Source organism: Camellia sinensis, chromosome 3 (assembly GCF_055761805.1).
Source record: "Camellia sinensis isolate YWXY chromosome 3, ASM5576180v1, whole genome shotgun sequence".
Taxonomy (NCBI): domain Eukaryota; kingdom Viridiplantae; phylum Streptophyta; class Magnoliopsida; order Ericales; family Theaceae; genus Camellia; species Camellia sinensis.
The window spans coordinates 186,134,870-186,157,300 of NC_138963.1; the positions used below are offsets into that span (position 1 = coordinate 186,134,870).

The 22,431-nt window shown below is 36.4% G+C and overlaps 1 protein-coding gene across 1 annotated transcript; it reads left to right on the plus strand.

The window, feature by feature from the left end:
* Positions 1-16,445: 16,445 nt before the first annotated feature.
* Positions 16,446-19,831, plus strand: LOC114283877 (14-3-3-like protein). Its single transcript, XM_028226745.2, has 4 exons — positions 16,446-17,610; positions 18,809-18,931; positions 19,213-19,329; positions 19,549-19,831. Exons 1-4 carry the CDS (start codon positions 17,125-17,127, stop codon positions 19,603-19,605), a joined length of 783 nt encoding a protein of 260 aa, XP_028082546.1. The 5' UTR covers positions 16,446-17,124; the 3' UTR covers positions 19,606-19,831.
* The last annotated feature ends 2,600 nt before the right edge of the window (positions 19,832-22,431 follow it).

Sequence of the window (22,431 nt, forward strand, 5' to 3'; positions counted from 1 at the left end):
GTCGCCGAGTTCTCACCTAGCATTCATCCGGTATGCCCGGTCGACATTACCAAGGCAGATGATGAGATGCACGCAATGCCAACCGAGGTACAACCAGTTGAAGGAGGTAGCGCCGCGGAGTTAGCACGCACCATCGAAGTTCCCTCAGTTTGTATGATCATACCACCCGGTGATGCGATGACGGAGTTGTGTATCACCAGCCCATCCACTCTGCCCGGTCCCGCATCACCAAGGGGGGAAGAAATTGAACCGCACCACTCAGAACCTGATGATTCGCCTACGGACTTGGGCATTCCGAACCAACTTGCTGAGTCCGGTGCCGAATCATCAAGGGGGGAAGGAATAGTTCCACATTGCTCAGAACCTGCGGCCGGCTTCACACCGCAACCTGATGATTCGCCCACGGACTTGAGCATTACAGAACAACTTGCTGAGTCCGGTGTCGAATCACCAAGGGGCACTGAATTTGCACCGGTCAACACCGAACTTGACACCGCACAGCCGAACAATTGTGATCCCACTGCCCTTCGCAACTCTCAGGACCCATCCGACTGCTGGAAGCTTTTTGTGGGGGACATGTGGAAGCTTTTTGTTGATGGAGCGTCCAACCGCGATGGTGCCGGCCTAGGTATCGTTCTTATCTCCCCGGATGGCCTAACCATTGAACATTCTATCACGCTTGGCTTCCCGGCATCTAACAACGAGGCTGAGTACGAGGCACTTCTCGCTGGGCTCAAGAGCGCAATTCAAATGAAGGCTGCCGAGCTCCTGGTGTACAGTGATTCCCAGCTTGTGGTTAACCAAGTTTCTGGGATTTATGAAGCAAAGGACGAAAGGATGGCGAAGTACCAGGCTCTGGTCAAGGCACATATCAAGCAGTTTGAGGCAATTAGAGTCCAACAGATTGGCCGGGAAGAAAACAACCGAGCTGATGAACTGGCCGGTCTCGCTTCTATGGTGGGTAATACTTTTCCAAACCCTCTTTTGATTGACTTTCTTCCGCGGCCAAGCATTGAACACGCCGGGCAGACAGATGTACTCTGCGCCGCGCTCGGTCCCTCTTGGATGGACCCCTTGATCTTGTTCCTCAGAGACCGGACTCTTCCAACTGACAAGAAAGAAGCACACAAAATCCGGGTGAAGTCAGAGCGGTTTTGGCTCTCTTCATCCGGCGCGTTATATAAGAAGTCCTTCACTGGTCCTTATTTAAAGTGCGTGCACCCGAATAGTGTGGAGGCCCTCTTGTACGAAATTCATGAGGGCATTTGTGGCAGCCACATAGGAGGCAGGTCCTTGGCCTACTGTGCTATTTCGCAGGGTTATTGGTGGCCGTGCATGCAGGCCGACGCACAAAAATATGTCCGCAAGTGCGAAAAATGCCAGAAATTCGCCCATCAGATCCACCAGCCTGCCAGGGAACTTCTTCCCCTCACCAGTCCTTGGCCCTTCGCCATGTGGGGGCTATATATAGTGGGACCACTGCCAACAGCACCGGGCAACCAGAAATTCTTCATCGCGGCCACAGATTACTTCACAAAGTGGGTTGAAGCTGAGCCCTTGGCAACCATTAAAGAGAAAGACGTGAAGCGATTTGTCTGGCAGAACGTGGTCACGCGGTTTGGCGTCCCCAAGATTTTGATCTCTGACAATGGCACCCAGTTTGACGGTCGCCTATTCAAAGGATTTTGTGAAGATTTGAAGATAGAATTCTACAACTCCACCCCGGCTTACCCGCAGTCCAATGGTCAAGCCGAAGCATCGAACAAGACTATACTGGATGGGTTGAAGAAACGGCTGGAAAAGGCCAAGGGCAAATGGGCTGAGGAATTACCTAGCGTCCTTTGGGCATACAGAACAACCCCGCGACGTTCCACCGGGGAAACTCCATTTGCTTTGGCTTAAGGCATGGAGGCGGTCATACCCTTGGAAGTTGAAATGCCCACCCTCAGAAGCGAGAGTTTTGAGCCCGAGCTGAACACCGAGGCTATTGCCTTGGAGCTGGACCTAGTGGACGAGCGTCGGGAGAAGGCCCTCATCCATGTGGCCGCCTACCAACAGGAGCTCTCAAAGAAGTATAACAAGACGGTGCACCCCAGACCGTTCAAAGTTGGTGATTGGGTTTTGAGGAAGATTATGGGCAACACCCTGGTGCCAGGAGAAGGCAAACTAGGGGCAAATTGGGAAGGACCCTACAAGATCACTGGTCTGGCGGGCAAGGGGGCTTACCACTTGGAGGATTTAGAAGGAAGAGCAATACCTCAGCCATGGAATGCGGCCAACTTGAAACTGTATTATTTTTAAGCTTCTGCTTTCTTTTCTTGTGCAAAGAAATTTTTTGGCTTGTACCACAGCATGTAATTCTTTTTGTCAATTTATAGAAGTAATTTTGCTTTAGCACTTGGACTATTGTTTTCATGTTACGGACCGTGATGATGTACTCCGGTGGGAACAGTTGGTGTCTTGTCCAACTTCGCATTCCCAACCGAGATGATGTACTCCGGTTGGAAGAGTTGGTGTCTTGTCCAACTTCGCATTTCCAACCGAGATGATGCACTCCGGTTGGAAGAGTTGGTGTCTTATCCAACTTCGTATTCCCAACCGAGATGATGTACTCCGGTTAGAAGAGTTGGTGTCTTGTCCAACTTCGCATTCCCAACCGAGATGATGTACTCCGGTTGGAAGAGTTGGTGTCTTGTCCAACTCCGCATTCCCAACCGAGATGATGTACTCCGGTTGGAAGAGTTGGTGTCTTGTCCAACTCCGTATTCCCAATCGAGATGATGTACTCCGGTTGGAAGAGTTGGTGTCTTGTCCAACTTAGGATTCCCAACCGAGATGATGTACTCCGGTTAGAAGAGTTGGTGTCTTGTCCAACTTTGTTACAACCGAGATGGGTATTTCGGTTCATGAATTTGTTTTGTTATGCTGAAGTGCTTCGACCGTGTTATGGATTCCGGTCGACAAAGTGCTGTTCAAACGATGAGTTATACCGAGATATTTTGCTGAAGATGGAATTGATTACTACCGTGCAAACACTTAGAAAAATTTGAGTTTCTCATTGAAAAGAAAATCATTACAAAAGGTGGGGACAGAGCCCGGTTACATCAAAAGAGTTGGAAGCAAAACTACAAAAAAGAACAAAGAGAACAGAACTAAACTAGGGGGGAGAGATTGGTGAACTCGTCCTCGCCAGCATCAAGGTTGATGGTTGGACTGACGTCTTGGGCACCGGGCTCAGCATTGCCGGGCTGCTCTTGCACCTCGGCCTCCTCTGCCTCAGAATCTGTGTCATCCTCTCCATCTTCAAGTCCTTCCTCGGCCTCCGCTTGCAGAGCGCTGAATACGTCGTTTGCGTAAGGCACAAGGTAGACCGGTAGCGAAGCTGGAGGAGGGTTGGCAAATACGTCGGTGTCGGAGCCTTGGCCGAGGTGTTCGCAGGCAGACTTCCAGCCTGCTTTGAAGTAGATGTCTTGTGTTGCAAAGACTTGCTTCTTGTAGCTCTCCTCGGCCTCGTTAAAGCCGGCGGTGTTTGCAGCCCGGCAAGCTTTCTTCTTCGATTTCTTCAGGGTATCCACCTCGGTCTGGAGCTCGTTTTGTTTTTTCTCGGCTGCATCCAGCTGGCCGAGCAGTCTGTTATTGTCGGAGTTGGCCATCTCAAGAGAAGACTTAGCCCGGCCGAGCTCGGCTTGAAGGCTTTCAACCTGGCTGGCTGTGTCGTTGGCTTTCTGCCTAAGTCTGTGGATACGCTCCAAGACCAGGTGTTGTTTTTGAATGGCCTGCAAAAACAAAAGCAACGTTGATTAGATAGGAGACCGAGCAAAAAAGGAACCGAGCAAACACTTGTGAAATTTTCAAAGGAACATCAACTTACCCTGGTCATAGACTTCACCGACGATTTGACCAACCGAGTGTTGGGGACGTGGTCTCTGCCGACCACGTCGCTCGGTAATAGCAGGGCTTTGGACAGATCGAAGGCGAGCAGATGCTCTTTATCCGCCTTGATCGAAGCCGTCGCCGGGATATCTTGACCCCGGTGCTTCAAATGCGGGCGCCAGGCCGGCATTGGGGCGGGGGCGTCTGTTGGGTGCTTGGTGGTAAGCTCGGTGACTAGCTCGGCGGACGGGTCTGCCCGAGCTCTTTTTCCGGCACGTCGTGCAGAGGGTTCTCGGCTGGATTGCCCGGCGGATTGAGTGGCAAGAGCGACCACAGCGCCACTGGATTGACCGGCGGCAGGTGACCGAGTTACTACGCTCGGCACCTCGACGGATGTGGCGGTGAACAGGTTCTTGATTCTGCTGCGCTTGGCCATTTCTTGTTCCTCGGTCAGGCGAATGAGGGGAACGTCAGGAAGGGAAGGATCTGGAGGCGGCGAAGGAGCGCGAAGGAAGTCAGTTACTCTACTCCGGCGCGGAGCAGAATACCTGTAGGTCGGTGTATAGCCAAGTAAATCGTTGCAATCTCGGTGACGGTACCTAAGCACTGTCCGAATAGCTTCGACGTTGGAGAATTGATAGTTGGCTTGCAAGGCTTGGATTGCTGCAAAAGAAACAGGAAAATCGGTTAGTTACAAAGTAAAGAATTAAGCTAACCGAGCAAGTTTGAGTGGCTTACATGAAGAACCGAAGTCCTTGTTTATGAACCAGCCCGGCACCTCGGCTGTTTCGTAATTGCCCGACACCCAGAAAAAATCATCGTCGTGAAGATCTTTATCCGGGGTGCCGGTCACAATTTTTTCCTTGCCCGGTCTAATCTTCAAGTAATAAGCCAAACCATCCCCGGTATGGCCCATTGTGTATTGCCTTAATATCTCGGCTAGACCCAAGTTGGTGCCTAGCCGATTGTTCAATTCGTGAACGCCGTTGATTATTCTATAGGTATTGGTGGACACTTGGGTGGGTGCTAGCCCGGTGCGGCGAAGGAACTCGGTTATAAGAGGGTTGAGCAGGAAACGGAGGCCCCCTTCAACAATTGAGAGCACGGTGAAGGGGCATTGGTCAACTCTTCCCCAGGGTGTGGTCTCCTCTTCAGCCAGTTCGAGATGAACATCGGGCGGGATGCCGTAATCCTCTCTGAAAGCAGCTAGCGCGGCCGGAGTATCCACTAGGAAGCGGAATTTCCCCATTTGTGGCCGGCTTAGTGTATCCCGGCTGAGGGGTTTGGCACTGGTTATTGGATGCTGCTCGGTCCTGAGAGCCTCAGGAATGACAGTGGTCCCCTTGGACTCTGCAGGAAAAGGATGGCAAGTGTTAAGTGTTAGCGCGGTCGCGCAAAAGGAGCTGGATTTTAGCTCGGTCATTAAGGGTGCCAAACCACCTCGGTTGTTTATTCTATCTAAGGAGCCCGGTCGCCCAAGCAGACCAGATGTTAGCCCGGTTGAGCGACCAAGTCCTTTTGATTATCTCGGATTTTGCTAGGTTTGAGACAAACATGTTATTTGCTCGGTCAGGTTGGTTTTTTGGATCAAAAGAAGACCAGGAGCCCGGTTCGCTCCAGTTCTTCAGTGTTCTTCAGGAAGAAGAAGAACACCAAGAACAGAGGGAGGTTTAGTACGGATTCTACGACCTATGCCCTAATAGCTATGTTTTTGTGCCCTAATGTGTGTAATATGAAAGAAAATAGCAACCAAATGGAGGAAGGAGGACTCACCAGTGAAGGGCAGGGTCGAGTCCCGCGAGCACAAAGAATGGCAGACGAGTCAATGGTAAGAATGCTAGAGCCCTGGAGTTGAGAGACGAAATAGCAGTAGGAAGAAACGGCTTGAGGGGGGTGATGTATATGTTATTACGAAAGGCCGCCCAAATTCAAAAATCTGGCAAAAACGGCGGGTTGGCTGCCCGATGACCAATGGCAGCCCGCCACGTGTCCCCATTTATGGCGATGTCAGGTTTGAAGCGACGGGTTGGAGAGTCGAAGAGCCAACCGAGGTACTTTCGAAGGAACAGATGTCAGCCGAGAAGTATAACCGGGCAGGTTTGTGGACAGTTATGTTAACTAGCTCGGTTCCCCTTTGGAATTTTGGAGGACGGGGAAGTATTATCTCGGTCGAAGAGAATAATCCCAGTCACGCTTTCGCGGACGGAATTAAGGGGCAATTGAGAGGGTGATTTATGATCAGGAGTTGGGCTGAGGTAACGGCCGAGCAGATTGAGAGCCCAACGGTGCATGGGGCCGAGATGATTGACCATCCACCAAGAAATGGACTGCCAGAACCTGGGTCGGGCAGAACTTGGGCCAAGCGTGAGCCGCCCCGGCCCAAAAAGGAGCTCGGCTAGATAGCGCTTGGTTGGACTGAGCTGCCTGATCAGGGGATGGCTGAAGCCAGACAAGCTGAGTGACCGGCGCCCGGTAAGGCGTGGTCAACCGAGGAGACTGTTTGACCGGCAGGAAGGCCGACCAAAGGAGGTACCCGGGCTAGGCTTTGCCGGGATGCCGCCTAGCCCGGTCCTCCATGTGTTTATCAGGTTAGGCGCATGGGTATGAAGCATGGCATGGCCGTGGTAGAGTAGCTCGGCTGCCGAGCTCCAGCTGTGAAGTCAGGCAGTTGAGATTAGGTGATGTTCAGCAAGGTCTATGCTGACAGATGGGATAGCCGAGCCACGTGTCAGGAGATGACTGGGAGTGGGTAAGGGGCTCAGAAGGTATATAAGCATGTCTGCGCCCCCATACGCGACACACGAACATCCCTGTAAGGAATTCTTACACTAAAACACTCTCTCCCTTCTCTCTATCCATCCTAAGGTGTGTGCTAACTTGATCGTCGGAGGGTTTTTCCGGCCACACACCGCCGGGTAGCTCACCGTTACTTGCTCGCAGGTGATCGGACATCGACGGAGCTCGGAAGAAAGGAGTACGGGCTTGCCGGAATATTTGCTCCCCGTACAGGCGTGAATCATGGGAGGGAGTTGTTTTAGGCGAGAAATTTATTTAATCCAAACAAACCCAACCATCAACTACATAGATGGGTTGATCTCAATCATTCTAACTAAATGTATTTTTAAGACATCTTCAAAAACCAAGCTACTTTATTATATAGACTAGTGTATGCACGTGCCTGAATGCATGATATAAATAAAAATAAGTGAATAAAAAGGAGAAAAAAATTAATAAATAAATAAGGAGAAAAATAAAAGAAAAGATGGAGGAAAGTGGGATAATGGGATCATTCATGGGATTATTTATGGGATTATGGGAGGGTGGATGAGAAAAGAAAAATGTAAGAGAGAGAAACGGGAAAGTAAAATATATAGACGTAAGACATATTTTGAAAAATATATCTCAGCTATTGTTTCGTAGTTTGAATAGATCTGCACTGTTCAAATGTCCTAATAAAACAAAAATATGTTAAATATTCAAAAATCTTATTACTTTATTATATAGATTGCAATTGTTGAGACAGTACAAAACAAGCATATGGAAGTTGCCTGTGATTTTTTTTGAAAAAAAGGAAAACAAACTTTACCAGGAGGTTCCACCTGAGAATCTCACAGAAAGGGCCAATATGGCTTCCACTCATTTTGGTGAAAAAGGCCTCAATTATGATTGTTGAAAAATTATTATCCCTATAATATCACAATAAAAATTCCAAAGAGCCATCAACGTCTTGAAATGAACTTGGTAATGGAACGTGAGTCAACACGTGTAAATATATATATATATATATATATTTTAGTCTTAGGGCAACATTCTTAGAATATGGATTGCGATCTTGTAAGGTGGTTAATTTATCGGATATCTTTTAACATTCAGAGGTTACAGATTGATCAAGTGAAACACATTAGTTATCCGCTCTCAAGTTGGGAAATACAATTTGAAGAAAAGCAATCACTCATTTTCAAGACCAAAAAAAAAAACTCTCAATTTCTAATTTTCTTATAATTGGCGATCTTGTAAGGTGGTTAATTTATCGGATATATTTTAACATTCAGAGGTTACAGATTGATCAAGTGAAACACATTAGTTATCCGCTCTCAAGTTGGGAAATACAATTTGAAGAAAAGCAATCACTCCTTTTCAAGACCAAAAAAGAAAACTCTCAATTTCTAATTTTTTTATAATTGGGTCCTCCCGAAGCACAAGAATCCCTAGTTAGAATATAATTTCAACTCAACACTCCTTGGGGCAAATGTCTCCTCATCTGATGAAACATTAGATCAAGATGTTTCACCAGAAATAAATCAGAGAAAAAGAAAGGCAGAAGAGCTAATTGATCCCGAATTTTTTGGCACATGAAGAGATGGAGAAAATTTTGACTTTATTCAAACAAATGAAATTAAAAATGATACTATCACTGAAAATACCTCTAATCCTACACCTGAGTCAATAATATCTAGAAAAGATAATAATCATAAGTATCCAATAACTCAAAATGATACTTATTTAGACTTGTCTCATGTTCCATTTAAGGCTCAGCCACAAACAATTGATGATTGGGCATAATCACTGTCCATCATTTTTACCAATTATAAAAATAGTTGGTTAAAGGAAAATTTTCTTGATTATATTGCAGCAACTCTTTAGGGAAATGTGTTGCAATGGTTAAAACAGTGGGAAAAATCTGAAATCAGAAAAAGTCAAAAAACAGTTTTGTTGGCAAATTTTCTCACTCTTGATACAATATTAGTTGAGTTTGCAAAAATCATAAAAGAAAATTTATGTGGTTTTGCAGGAGATACTACTTTGCAAGCAGATGCAAATTATATTTTAACTAAATTAGAATTATGTAATATTTTTTTGAAGACTATGTTCAAACTTTAAAAAAATATTATTATATTATTGATCCACCAACAAATCAACCCTGGTTAGATCAATTTTTCCATAAACTCCCCAATCCATAGGATGAGTTATGTATTAAAACATATCCTAACTTTCTCAAAAAAATGGGGAAAAAAGAATTTGATAATCTTAGTTTTCACATTAATTATGTTCTAAGACTGATAGCAGATTGGGGTTTAGAAGCAAAAGCAAAAAAACAGATAAAAAATCAAATTTCTAACTCACAATATGGTAAAAAATGTTGTGATAAAATTTTGAAAGAACGAAAATGATTTTCCAAAAAAACGCAGAAAACATAAATAAAATCCTTGGAAAAAGAACAAAAAAAATTTTAAAAAGAAAAAGTATATTCGAAAAAAGAAACTAACAAGTGTTCTAAAAAATAAAACTTGTAAATGTTACATTTGTAACGAAGAGGGTCACTATGCACCCGAATGCCCAAAAAGGGAAAAAAGTGCAAAGAAAATGATCAAAGTTCTTGAAGAGCAAGATTTTGAAATAATATATGGCGAAGAAATTTCTAATGAAGAAGAAATCTTGTACAAAATTTCTAGTGATGAGGAAAGTTCAGATGAAGAACTAATCTTCTTGATGACTAATATAAATAGTTAAGAAATATCTCAAGAAGAATTACAAGCAATTCGACTTGGAAATGTAATTGGAGAAGGAAAAAACTTTTACCGAAGAAGAATTAGCAAAATTTGAAAAAATGCAAGAAGTTATTGTTTCAAAAATTTACAAACTTTCAAAATTCAACTTCTTTTCAGCAAGAGTGTTTGAACAATACAGTGGTAACACTCAAGTAAAATGATCAAAATAAGGAAATATTGATATTCTTTTTTTATTATATAAGAAAAAGATTACAAGATGGAAAAAGAAATATCCTAAGATTCAATATATTCATATTGAATTAATACAAGTAACCATAACAGCCTTATTCCGCCAAGGGATAGATACTCTTATTTTGGCAGTAATTTTTGATAAAAGATTTTCTGACCCAATGAAACAATCATTGGAGGAATTCAATCTAATTTGGCTAAGGGAGTAGTTTGGTTTAATGTTAGACCAAATTTCTTTATTTCTATAAATGATCTTAATCTTGAGAACACAGTTGAAATAAGAATTAAAATACAAGAATTAGGAATGAAATCGAATTCCCATAATTTGGCTATTTGTTGAAAAACAATTCATGAATTGACCAAATTTCCTGAAACAAAAACAAAATCAAACGATAATAAAATCGTTGAAATCTTTGAACCAAGACTATTTAACACGATAATCCAATCACGTCTAATGAATTGGAGTGATTTAGAAATCCCTCGACAATGGTTAATCCTTGATCTAGTGGAATAAGGAGAATCTTCTAAAACAAAAAAATCCTGTACAAATACAAATGCAAGCATCAAGAAAAAATTTATATATTCAAAATACAGTTTCAAAAATTAAAAGATAAACTTCCGTATTTGAAAAAGATTTTCCTAACAAAGTATTTTCAAAATTAAGCATTGGTGAATCAAGTAATAATTCTAATCAAGAATCTATTACTTCAACAAATGTTCAGATTCCTATTTTTTCAAGAACAAGAAGACAATTTGAACATACTAAGTCTGCATATATGTATCATTTTTAAACAAAAAATGACGATATTATTTTTTCTTCTAACCAAGGAAAAAGAAGATACACATATGTATTGGGAACATTTAATTTTGCAGGTTATAAACCCTATAGCCTCAATGTTCTCATAGACACAAGAGCTACAATCAGCTCATGTAAATGAAATGTCATATCAAAAGAAAACTGGACATTAATGAAACATCCAATTTTTGTTACTGGAATTGATGGGTACCATACTTCCATACAATTTAAGGCTAAAAATATAGCTATTTGGTTAAATGATAGCGAGTTCGTTATACCAAAAATTCTATATTTTCCTTATATGCATGGAGACTTCCTTCTTGGAAATAATTTTATGTATAAATACCTTCCAATGCAAATACAGGAAAAAGCCGTTTCATTAAGTATCAATAATGTCTTAATTCATATTTCATTGCTAGAACAACATAAATATATCTGTGATAAAGAGTTTGCGCCCATTTTGCGTGGTGATTTAACCTCCATCATCAAAACTATTGATGAATCACATTAGATTTTTAAAATTCTTGAAGAAATTTTTTTTGAAAATCCATTAAAACTATGGCAACGTAGTCCGCATTATTGTAATTTAAAATTGAAAGACCATAATGTTATCATTAGAGTAAGACCAATGATCTATACTAGACAAAATATAGATAAATGTGATATTCAACTTCAGGACCTTTTAGACAAAAAGTTAATTAAAGAAACTAGAAGCCCTCACTCTAGTCTAACTTTTATGGTAAGAAATCATGCTGAAATTAAAACAGGAAAAGCCCGAATGGTAGTCAACTATAAACAGCTAAATGAAAATTTAGAATTTGATGGATATTTTATTCTAAGAAAAGATGTTTTGATTAACTTAACCTAAGGATCAAAAATCTTTAGCAAATTCGATTGTAAGAGTGGATTTTGAAAAATTCAATTGACTAAAGAATAAAAAAAAATGACAGCTTTCAGTACATCTAGAGGACATTACCACTGAAATGTTATGCATTTTGGGTTAAATATAGCACCACAGGTATTTCAACGTTGGATGGATACAATTTTTAAAGATCTTAAAGATTGTTGTGTAATTTATACTGATGATATACTTATCTTCTCTAAAACCCGGGAGGAACATAAGAAACATTTAGTAGTGTTTTAGTAAGTTGGTAAAAAGCTGACTTTTTTGATTTTTTTGTGACTTTTGACTTTTTGTGTTAAAAAAGTTGGCTTTTTTGTGTGTAAAAAAGCTAAAAAGCAAAAAAACTAGCTTTTTTCAAAAGTTCCCGAAACACCCCTCAAAATTACTTTGTGAAAAATTTCAAAAACATAGAATTATGTTATCTCCAAAAAAGATTGAACTAGAAAAAGAATCGATTGAATTTTTGGGAATAATTTTAGACTAGAAATGTTTAAAATTATAAGAACATGTTTTGTCCAAAGTACGAGATTTTCCTGATACTCTTGAAAGTATAACACAATTACAGAGTTTATTAGGTATTCTAAATTATGGACAAAATTTTATCAAAATCTTTCAAAAATAGAAATTCCTTGGTTAACCAAATGAAGAAAAAATATTATTTTTGAATGGACAACAGAAGATGTTGCTTTAATTAAACAAATTAAAGAAAATGTTAAAACTTTACCAGATGTTTATCTTCCTAAAACAGGTGATAAATTAATTTTAGAAACAGATGTCTCAAAAGCATGCTGGGGATGTGTTCTTATAGCAATAACAAGTAAATTATGGCATGATAAAGAGATACCTTTATCAAAAAATGAGATTAGACTAAAAAAAAATCAATACTCATAAAATTACAAAAAGAATAATTAATTTGTAGATATAATCCTGGAATATTTAAGCCAAATGAACATAAATATATTATTTTTGAAAAATAATTACTTGCAATAAAATTGGCAATAAAAAGTTTTCACATTTATTTAGTCTTAGAAAATTTTATCGTACGCACTGATAATAAGACAGTAAGAGATTTCTTGACCAATAAAAAAACCTATTGAGCAAAGAAGAAGATTAGCCTGATATAATAAAATTTCTAAATATACTTTTGAGGTAGAACACCTTAAAGGTATTAACAATTTTCTTGCAGATTTTCTTAGTAGGAATTGTTTCAGAAAATTAAATTACTAAACAAGTAATTTTAATTTTTGCAAAAGACCTTTAGATCAAAAGGAAAAAATGGACAAAGGTAAACAACCCGCTCAAGGAGATTGGGTGACAACTACTAAAAAAGCAATCCCTAGACAAGAAAAAGTTTATGTTGTGTTTGCAGGAAGACAACCTGGAATTTACATAGAATGGAATGAGTGCAATAAGCAAGCTTGTGGATTTCCAGGAGCAAGTTTTAAATCCTATAATAGCATAACCAAAGCTAAAAAAGTTTTTTACAATGCACCAACTATACCTGTTTATCAAAATAATTTTTGTCAAATGAGAACTAACCCAGTTCCACCTAATATTCAGACATCTAAACTAGATGAATCTGAAATAAAAGATTTTTTCAACCCCGGTATATCCATAGAAATTTATACAAAACTCAATGGAGTTTGGAAAACTCACATTATAGATAACAAAGTGAGATTTCGAAAACACATGGGAGTTCTGGCCAACAAATTAGCTGAGCAAACAGCTAAGTTAAAAGATTTACAAAACCTTTGTTTCAATATCCTTAAACAAATGAATTGGAATGAAGATTTTAATTTCGAAAAAATAAACAATTTTCTTCAACTATCAAACCTCACATCAGATGAGTTTTCTAATTCAGTTTTTGAACAAATAAAAAGAATTTGTCTTTTTAAAAAAGTAAGAACTTTGCTTCCAAAAGAAATTTTCTTGTTAATCAAAAATCGAGTTGAGGATTATCGTGATAAGATTAGACAAATCTTAGAACGATCCTATTATAAACTAAATTTTAAAGATGGAATTCTCAAAATAACCATCATAGCAAATCATGACATGTGATATTTTGAAGATATAAATTGGAGAATAACTAATCAAGTTATTTTCCAAATTTTAGATCCAATCCAACGAATAGAATATCCGATGATCATAAAAGCAATGCTCTCATGGGTAGTAAAAGACTTCCGATGGAGTAAATATTTTACTTTTTTGATCTCTAGCATAATTGGTTGGCGAGAACGAGAACATTTTTTCCAACCATACCAAATTTAATATCTCAAAGAAACTAAAGATTTTTAATTTAAAGATGATTATTTGGATGAAGATCGCAGGAGGGAGCAATTAGAAACTATTCAAAAACTTCATTTGACAGAATATTGGATAGACAGTCTAATAACTGTTTCACAGGGAGCTTCTAATATTCATCGTCACAAATGGTAAAATACTATTTGTAACTCATTTTCCCATAACATATCAAAGGTCTCCTATACAAATTAATGAGACTCTTGACATGTTATTAAATCTCAAAAAGAGAAATAATTTGGATTTTCCGTTAGAACTAGCAATGACCGCAAATGATGTAGAACAATTTCAGAATGAGCGATACAGCCAGGATCCTGATTCCCTTTCATCAGAGACTGATGAAGAGTATTGCAATCTCGTCAACATGATGGAAGCATAGTAGACCCCACTGTCATATGCAATTGTCTCATGATCGACTCCAACCTTATCCAGGACAGGTTGAGCAACTTGCATTATCAAGCGAAAAATGGTCAGACAAATCCTTTCAGCCAACGCTACAAAACAAAAAAGATCAGCAAATCTTATCTGTTTCAGTCTATCCCTTAGAAAATCAAGAAGGGTAGACAGTCATATATATTTGTATATAATTGGAGTTTGTCAGAACCTCCATAAATATATGCCTTGGTGTCATGTATAATTGTCAAGCCTAAGTCTAGGCTAGTAAACTTTTTAAGTATAGACTTTTGAAAAAACTTTGCAAATTTGGACATATGTATTTGATAGACTAACCAATTAGGTATGTATTAAATTTAGACTAGACTTTTTAGTTTTGTTTGTTTATGGAGTTGTATTCTATAAATTGATTTTCAAGCTAACATAATACAACAATGTAAATTCTCTCTATTTTCGTTGCCTAAACTTGTCATTTCCTTGTTCTGTTTTTGTTGCTTAATAGTAAAATAGAAATAGTAGAAAGTTCCTTGATTGTAACATAGTGTGCACTTGTAGTGTGACCGGTTAAGTAATGCCTTTCGCAAAGTGATTCACCTAAATTTATTCAACATGAGTAAATTCAAAAAGTTTGATATAATCATTTTGTTTAGTACATAGATGAAATAATCTAAGAGTCATGTTACAAATTCAGAAATTTATGTCCAGAATTTTGAACATGTGATTAAGATTTATTTTATATATGAACCTTATTATATACTCATTCAGTCTCTAACATTCATTTACATTTGGAATAAATTTTGGTCTCTATTTTTTGGATTCCCAAACTAATCTATAAACTAATCACATATTCTTATACAATTAAAAAGGCACGACACGTAAGATATCATCACGTCAGTTATAGATTGAACTTAGGTTTACTTTCTAAGACTTGAAAAAATAAATAAATTTATCAACTTTGGGCTGTTCTCTACACAAAATAGTTAAGCATATTAAAAATGGGCTAAAAATCTTCAGCCCAAATGTCTTCGACCTTAATTTGATTCTATTACCCAAATTTCATTTTTTGGCCTATAGCCTCCTATCTGTCTACTAAAATCCAACGGCTCAAAGGCTCAAATTTATTGGCCCTATTTAGGAAGTAAGTTTTGTATCCGCCTCATCTGCAGTACTATTTCTATCTATTGTCCTGCACTCTTTTATTCGTCATTTGGTCAGTCATTCAACAATAAAGGGGCAGTCGTAGTTGACAATAGTGACAATTGCGGTAAATAAGGTGATAGTCACGATTAATAAGGGTAACAACTGCAGTAAATAAGTGTTACATCGATCGTCTGAATGATCATCCGACATGTACAAAACGTGACCTCTCCTTCGCCTTTAGATCCCTAATTGTCATGTGTCTTCATCTGTTGGAAAGTGCAAGACATGACCGAACAAGACATAGCTAGAGAAGAGGTGGTCCCGAAGGTTTTGGACTAAAATAACTAATAAAGATCAAAAATATTAAAATAATCAATAATATAAAATATCATATTTAAATCATAATTATTTCACTATTTTTTTTCACAACCATCAAATCAGTTATAAAAAAAAGTCAACTATATTCCAAACATAGGTTGGATTTAGTAGAGTTTTAGAATTATAATTTGATAATAGAGTTATATTTTGAGTTTGTGAATTTTGGAATTATGATTTGAAAAGAGAAAATTTATTTGGTTATGAGTTTTGAATTTTTGATGTGACGTATAAAATGAGAAAAATGGCTTGGTTATGAGTTTTGAAAAGAGTTTTCAAAATTTAATTGAAAAACTTATAACTCATAACTAAATACATAACATAAAACTTTATTGAAAATTCTATTCAAAACTCATAACTAAACTTTTTTTAAAATTCAATTCAAAAAAATAATTTGTCATTTTGGTCTAAGAAAATAATTTCTATATTTAAAAAATATAAAAAACAAATACAATTTTTTTTTTTTCCAAATAACAAGTGACGATTGGGTAGACCAAAAATTTAAAAACTGTCTGATTTATCAAACATATTTTAAAGATATGTTTTGAAATTGACTTGAAATCATGACTTAAAAACTTAAACCAAACATAGTGCCATTTTGGAAACATGGTAAAAAGCCACGTTTTTGGACAAAATGTCCAAAAACGTGGCTGCCAAAAACGCCAAAAAAGCCATTTGGCAAGTGCTAAAAACGCAGCTCTAAAATTACAAATTAGGGCCTATGAAAAATAAATAAAAAAATAACTCTCTTATGTTGGGTAAGGGTATTTTGGTCATTTTAATTTGATTTGACACCATAAATAAATATTAAACTAAAAAGCAAAAAGTCAGCTTTTTACCAACTTCCTAAATCACTTTCAAAAAAGCCAAAAAGCTTGGTAAAAAGTCAAAAGTCAACTTTTTACCAACTTCCCAAAACAACCCATAGTATTAGAATATAAGAGTGAAATTAGTTTTAGAAAGTTAAAATAGTCAAAAAAAAAATTAAAAAGCTAATTAAAATAGTCAACTTTTCAAACGAACTCATTATTTCAAAGGATATGGCTTATTTTCAATCCTCCATCAAACTAAAGAGATCGTATTGGGGCCGTTTTAATGATTTAAACCATTTACATTCTAGAATTCATCGAGTATATTATTTTTATAAAAAAATTAAGTCGATCGGATAATAATAATTATGTTTTTGGATCAATTTTATATAAAAAAATAAACAGCATAAAAATAAATAATAAATACAAAATTAATTCAAACATACAATTTTTATTAGTATCTAATCAATTTAATTTTTTATAAAAATAATACACTCAATAAAATTTAAAATACAAATAATTTAAATTATTAAAACAAGATGTAAACATAACCTCTTCAACGGGACTGACTGAAACAATCTAATCCCTATTTCAAATCAATCACTGCCAGTGCCAACCGCCAGCGATATCATAGCTTGCCCAAAAAAGGCAAACTCGAAATAGGCCTAAAACAAAGTCCGCGTCTCTCTCTCCGCGTCTCTCTCTCTAAACTCTATTTTCCTGTTCAAATTTCAAAACCGCAGATCTCCGAGACATCTCACAGAGGAAGGGAGAGAGAGAGAGAGATCCGATCCAACCATGGCGGTGGCAGCATCGGCACGCGAGGAGAACGTGTACATGGCGAAGCTGGCCGAGCAGGCCGAGCGGTACGAAGAGATGGTGGAGTTCATGGAGAAGGTCTCGGCGGCGGCGGAGTCGGAGGAGCTCACCGTGGAGGAGCGCAACCTCCTCTCCGTTGCCTACAAGAACGTCATCGGCGCTCGTAGGGCTTCCTGGCGAATCATCTCCTCGATCGAGCAGAAAGAGGAGAGCCGCGGCAACGAGGACCACGTCTCCACTATCAGGGATTACAGATCTAAGATCGAGTCGGAGCTCTCGTCGATCTGCGACGGCATTCTCAAGCTCCTCGACTCCAGGCTCATCCCTGCGGCTTCCTCTGGAGACTCCAAAGTGTTTTACCTGAAAATGAAGGGCGATTACCACCGCTACCTCGCTGAGTTCAAGACCGGTGCCGAGCGCAAGGAAGCCGCCGAAAGCACCCTCACTGCCTACAAAGCGGCTCAGGTTTCTTTCTCACTCTCTATCTTTATCTATCTACATGTGTTTATGTCTTTAAGTATTTCATATTATGCAAAATTGCAAGACATTTTGGGAAATTTTTGGTCTAAATTTGGTGTTCACTTTTAAATGTCGTAGTAGATTTGTCTATTTTGGTTGTTGTTGTTGTTTTTTTATTTTTTTTGTAAGCTATAATTGGAATGCAAATTAGTCAGGGTTAGGGTTTCGATTGATCCCTTACAATGACTTGTATCTTTGCGCCCATTGATGTTTCCCAAAGAAAATAATGTTATATCCACATTGAACTGAAAGTGTATCCAGGCAATTTGCTTTTTTAATTTGCTGAGAAAAATGCTTAAGTTAAAAAGGAAATATTTTTCCGCAAATCATGAGCATACGTGATAGTTCTCCTAATTATCTGATTGATTAACCATTGATGTAAGTTGAGGCCCAGGCTTTGGAAGAGTTGTACATGTTCCTGAGGCAACATTTAGGACAAATTGAAGATCTTTGTTGAATTTCGTAGGAGAAGATTGTAAAGGTTTCATAGATTATTTGTGGTTTTCATCAATGATTTGGTTCAGCACTCTCTTTTTTGGAAAACTCCCTTCAATTACTTTTTACTGGGGGCAAAGTATTGTCGGGGAATACATTGTTCAATTGTGCCTCTCACTTTAGAGAGAATTTGTTACTTTTCTCAGCTTAAAGCTAATATTGATCAAGATGAGAAGCCTGATGAAATAATAAAAAGGGGAACTTTATGCAATTAGTATTTTACATTGAGCGTCAGGGCTTATTCTCAAAGTCCTTCCAGGAAGTGTATTTCTTGTTGAAACAAGTGAAGCAATAGAAATTCAACGTTCCTGTCCAAATTTCATGAGTGATTACTTTCTGTTTTTATCATTTTTAGCATTATTTTTCATTTTTCCAGCATCTTTTATTAAGTTTTGGTTCAAAATGAGTAGTCATAATCATTTGTGAATTGACTTTTGTGTCGAATTGGAAAAATGGCAAAGATTAAAATAAAGAATCTGGAGTCATCTAGCATTAGTAGGGAAATTTGCTTTGACCCACAATAATAGAGTATGGGATCATGTTGGTCTTTTCTTTTTGTGGTAAGTGGTTTGTTGGTTGCTACTTTGATTCATGGTTCTCTCTCTCTCTCTCGCTCTCTTAACGTTTTATTGTGTCATTTTGTTTCCAGGATATTGCCAATTCAGAACTTGCTCCAACACACCCAATCCGGCTTGGACTTGCTCTCAACTTTTCTGTATTTTACTATGAGATTTTGAACTCTCCTGACCGTGCTTGCAATCTTGCCAAACAGGTGAGCTTTTCTGAATTTGACACTCTTGTTTTTCTCTGATTTCTGAGAGAGGTGGCATATTGATGGAAGATGATGTTGAACTTTGAGGAGAATTTTTTTAAGTTTTAATTATTGTTCTACTGTATATCAAACATAAAACGATCTCCCAAATTGATGCACACCTGTTTGATCTGGACATTGCATAAATCTACTCGCCTATCACAAAAAGACAAGTATCCTTATTTGTTATTTCATTTTACTATTTGGCTCAGATTTGTTTCTTTTTTTCCTGCCTTGACCAGGCTTTTGATGAAGCAATTGCTGAGTTGGATACATTGGGAGAGGAATCTTACAAGGATAGCACATTGATTATGCAACTTCTTCGGGACAATCTCACTCTATGGACCTCAGACATGCAGGTATTTCTTTGCTTTCATGCAACATCCTGTTGGTTGGGGTTGTTTTTATAATGTTTTGAATCATCATTTGCATGATGAGCTCTTATTTTCGCAAGTGGAATACTTTGTTTCGCTACTCAGCTGCCCTGGTGATGTGAAAAAGAATCGGTTACATCTTTCATGAAGCATATTCCAGTTTTATGTAATTTTATTTTTAACAATTTCTGGTTTTTGATGCAGGATGACGGGGCTGATGAGATTAAGGAAGCTCCCAAGCACGATGATGAAAAGCAGTGAGGGACATGCACCCTTGAATTAGGGTCTCACTTCTCCCTGGTTGTTTTTGTTAGGAGAAGGTGCTTGTTTCTAATTTCCTGGCATTCTGAGTTTTTAGGCGTTCTTGCTTTCAATACCAAAACTTGAAAATGATGAATATTGATGTTCTTGTGCTTCTAGTTTTAATTGTATGTGGAATGGTTTATTCTCTTAAAGAGATTGAAGCTTTGTCTTTGCATTGGGTAAATATGAAATTCTTTTTTTTTAATAGATGGTTCAACTATTTTGCCTTCCATGATGTCTTGGGGAAAAAAAACCAATGCATCAGACCTCATTGCCCATTTAACTAGCATCAGACATCTCCTTCTGGTTTTTAGCCCCCTTTTTTGTTTGGAAAGAAGGCTTTTAAGGTTCTTCCATATGATTCTTCTATCTCTTTCATCTCCTTTTTATTGTCTTTAGACCTATGTCACCAGAAACGTTAATACCTTACTGAATTACGTACTAATATGTATGTTCTGAAATCTGATATATTTTCATTTTAAAATAGTAAATTTTGTGATCTGAAACGATTTTAAAAGTTTTTCTCAATATATTTTCTTAAATGTTACTTTAAGAGAATAAAAAAATTTAAATATATGAATTAGAATCTAAGATGAGTTTAAGTTTTGACAAGACAAAAAATAAAGGGTAAATTATAAAAATAGTCCCTATAGTTTACCTATGTTTTTATTTTGGTCCCTACATTTCTAATTGTTTCAATTTTGCTCCTACAGTTTGGTTTTTGGCTCTAAATAGTCCAATAGTTAACGGCCGTTAGCTTTTTGGACGAAAAATCGACGCGTGCCTTGCACGCCCGGGCCAATTTTGACTTTCTTGTGCAATTTTGACTTTCTTGAGTGTTTTTTGATCAATTCAATTTGTTTAATAGATGTTTTATTTAATTTTATTATTTAATTATTATTATTTTTTAAAATAAATTTAATTAAAAAATAACATATATTTTTTTTGATATTTTATTTATTTTAAAAAAAAATATATTTATTTAATTGTGTAAAAAATAAAATAAAATAAATTTTTATTTAATCTAGCTAAAAATAATTAAACCCACTGTTTGAAGCATTATGTCGTTGACATGGCACAATTTGGTTGAGTTTTTAATTATTATTTTTAAATATTAAAAATTATTTCCTACCTAAAAATAAAGGCCTTGCTTGGTTTGTTTTTCAGAAAAAATTTTGAGAAAAATTTTCTACAAGCAAATTTTCAAGAGTAATCAAACCAAACAAATTTTTCTAAAAAAAATCTCAAAATTTTGTTTGGTTACCTACTTTTCAAAATCACTCTCTCTCATACACATCAAATCAATCACTTTTTTTAAACTCTCTCCCCAAAACAATTTTCTAAAATCATTTCTGAAAAAAAATAAACCAAACAAATTTTCGTCCTTTTTATCTCAAAAACTACTCTATAAACACAAACCAAACACCTGAAAAAATCAGATGAAAATAATATATATTTTTATTTTTTTACCAAAGTAATTTTTAAAATTTTAATATTCTTCAAAATATAATTTTTAAAATTCAACCAAATAGAGGTGTAATGAAGTAACCTGTCTATTTGTTAAAATGTAGTTTTTATTGGAATTTTACCTTAAACATAATTTATTGACTCAAAATCAACTTATAAAAAACTAATTTATTTGATACATTGTTAACTTTTAGACTTGTGCAATGTTTGGTAATTTTTTCAATTTTTATGTTTTTATGTAAAATTACCAATTTTCCCATGAATAAAATAAAGTTCATAAGAATGATGGATAGAAACAAAGTAGGGAAATCCTACGCATGCAAGCAACGCACGCATGGGATTTTCTTGACTTTCTTGAATAATTTTGACTGCTTTGAACAATTTTGACTTTCTGTTTTATTTAATTTCATTATTTAGTTATTATTATTTTTTAAAATAAATTTATTTAAAATTTTAATTAAAAAAGATAACATATATTTTTATTGATATTTTATTTATTTAATTTTTAAAAATAAATTTGTTTAATTGTGTAAAAAATAAAATAAAATAAATTTTTATTTAATCTAGCTAAAAATAATTAAAATATTAAAGATATGTTTAATATTGCTATTACTTAGTAATTAATTGAAAAATGATAAAATAGTCTTTTGCACATGCATCCTTATCCAGTTCGGTCAACCAAACATTAGATTCATTAAAAATAGTCATTTCTAAACATCAAATTTCATGAGAAAATAAATACAGGATACACATCCAATTCAACCAAATAGTCCGGGGATTCATAAAAAATATATATTAATAATAAAAAATATAAATTATAAATTTTAATTTTAATTTAATTAAAAATAATGAATAATAAATTATGGCCTTATAAATAAGACAAATAAATTTATAATTTATAATTTATAAATTATTTTTTTTAGTGTTGTTAATTTAAAATTAGATATTAATAAAAAAATATAAATTATAAATTATAAATTTAATTTAATTAAAAATAATAAATTATAAATTATGGCTAGATTAAATAAAATTTTATTTTATTTTATTTTTGCACAATTAAATAAATATATTTTTAAAAATTAAATAAATAAAATATCAATAAAAATATATGTTATTTTTTTGATTAAGTATTTAAATAAATTTATTTAAAAAAATAATAATAATTAAATAATTAAATTAAATAAAACATCTATTAAACAAATTAAATTGACCCAAAAACACTCAAGAAAGTCAAAATTATTTAACAAAGTCAAAATTGGCCCATGCGTGCCTTGCACGCGTCGACTTTCCGTCCAAAAAGCTAATGGCCGTTAACTA

Coding starts and splice junctions, on each gene's coding strand:
- LOC114283877 (XM_028226745.2), top strand. CDS start 17,125: ATGGCGGTGGCAGCATCGGCACGCGAGGAGAACGTGTACATGGCGAAG. Junction 18,932..19,212: donor CTTGCAATCTTGCCAAACAG/GTGAGCTTTTCT, acceptor TGCCTTGACCAG/GCTTTTGATGAAGCAATTGC. Junction 19,330..19,548: donor TATGGACCTCAGACATGCAG/GTATTTCTTTGC, acceptor TTTTTGATGCAG/GATGACGGGGCTGATGAGAT.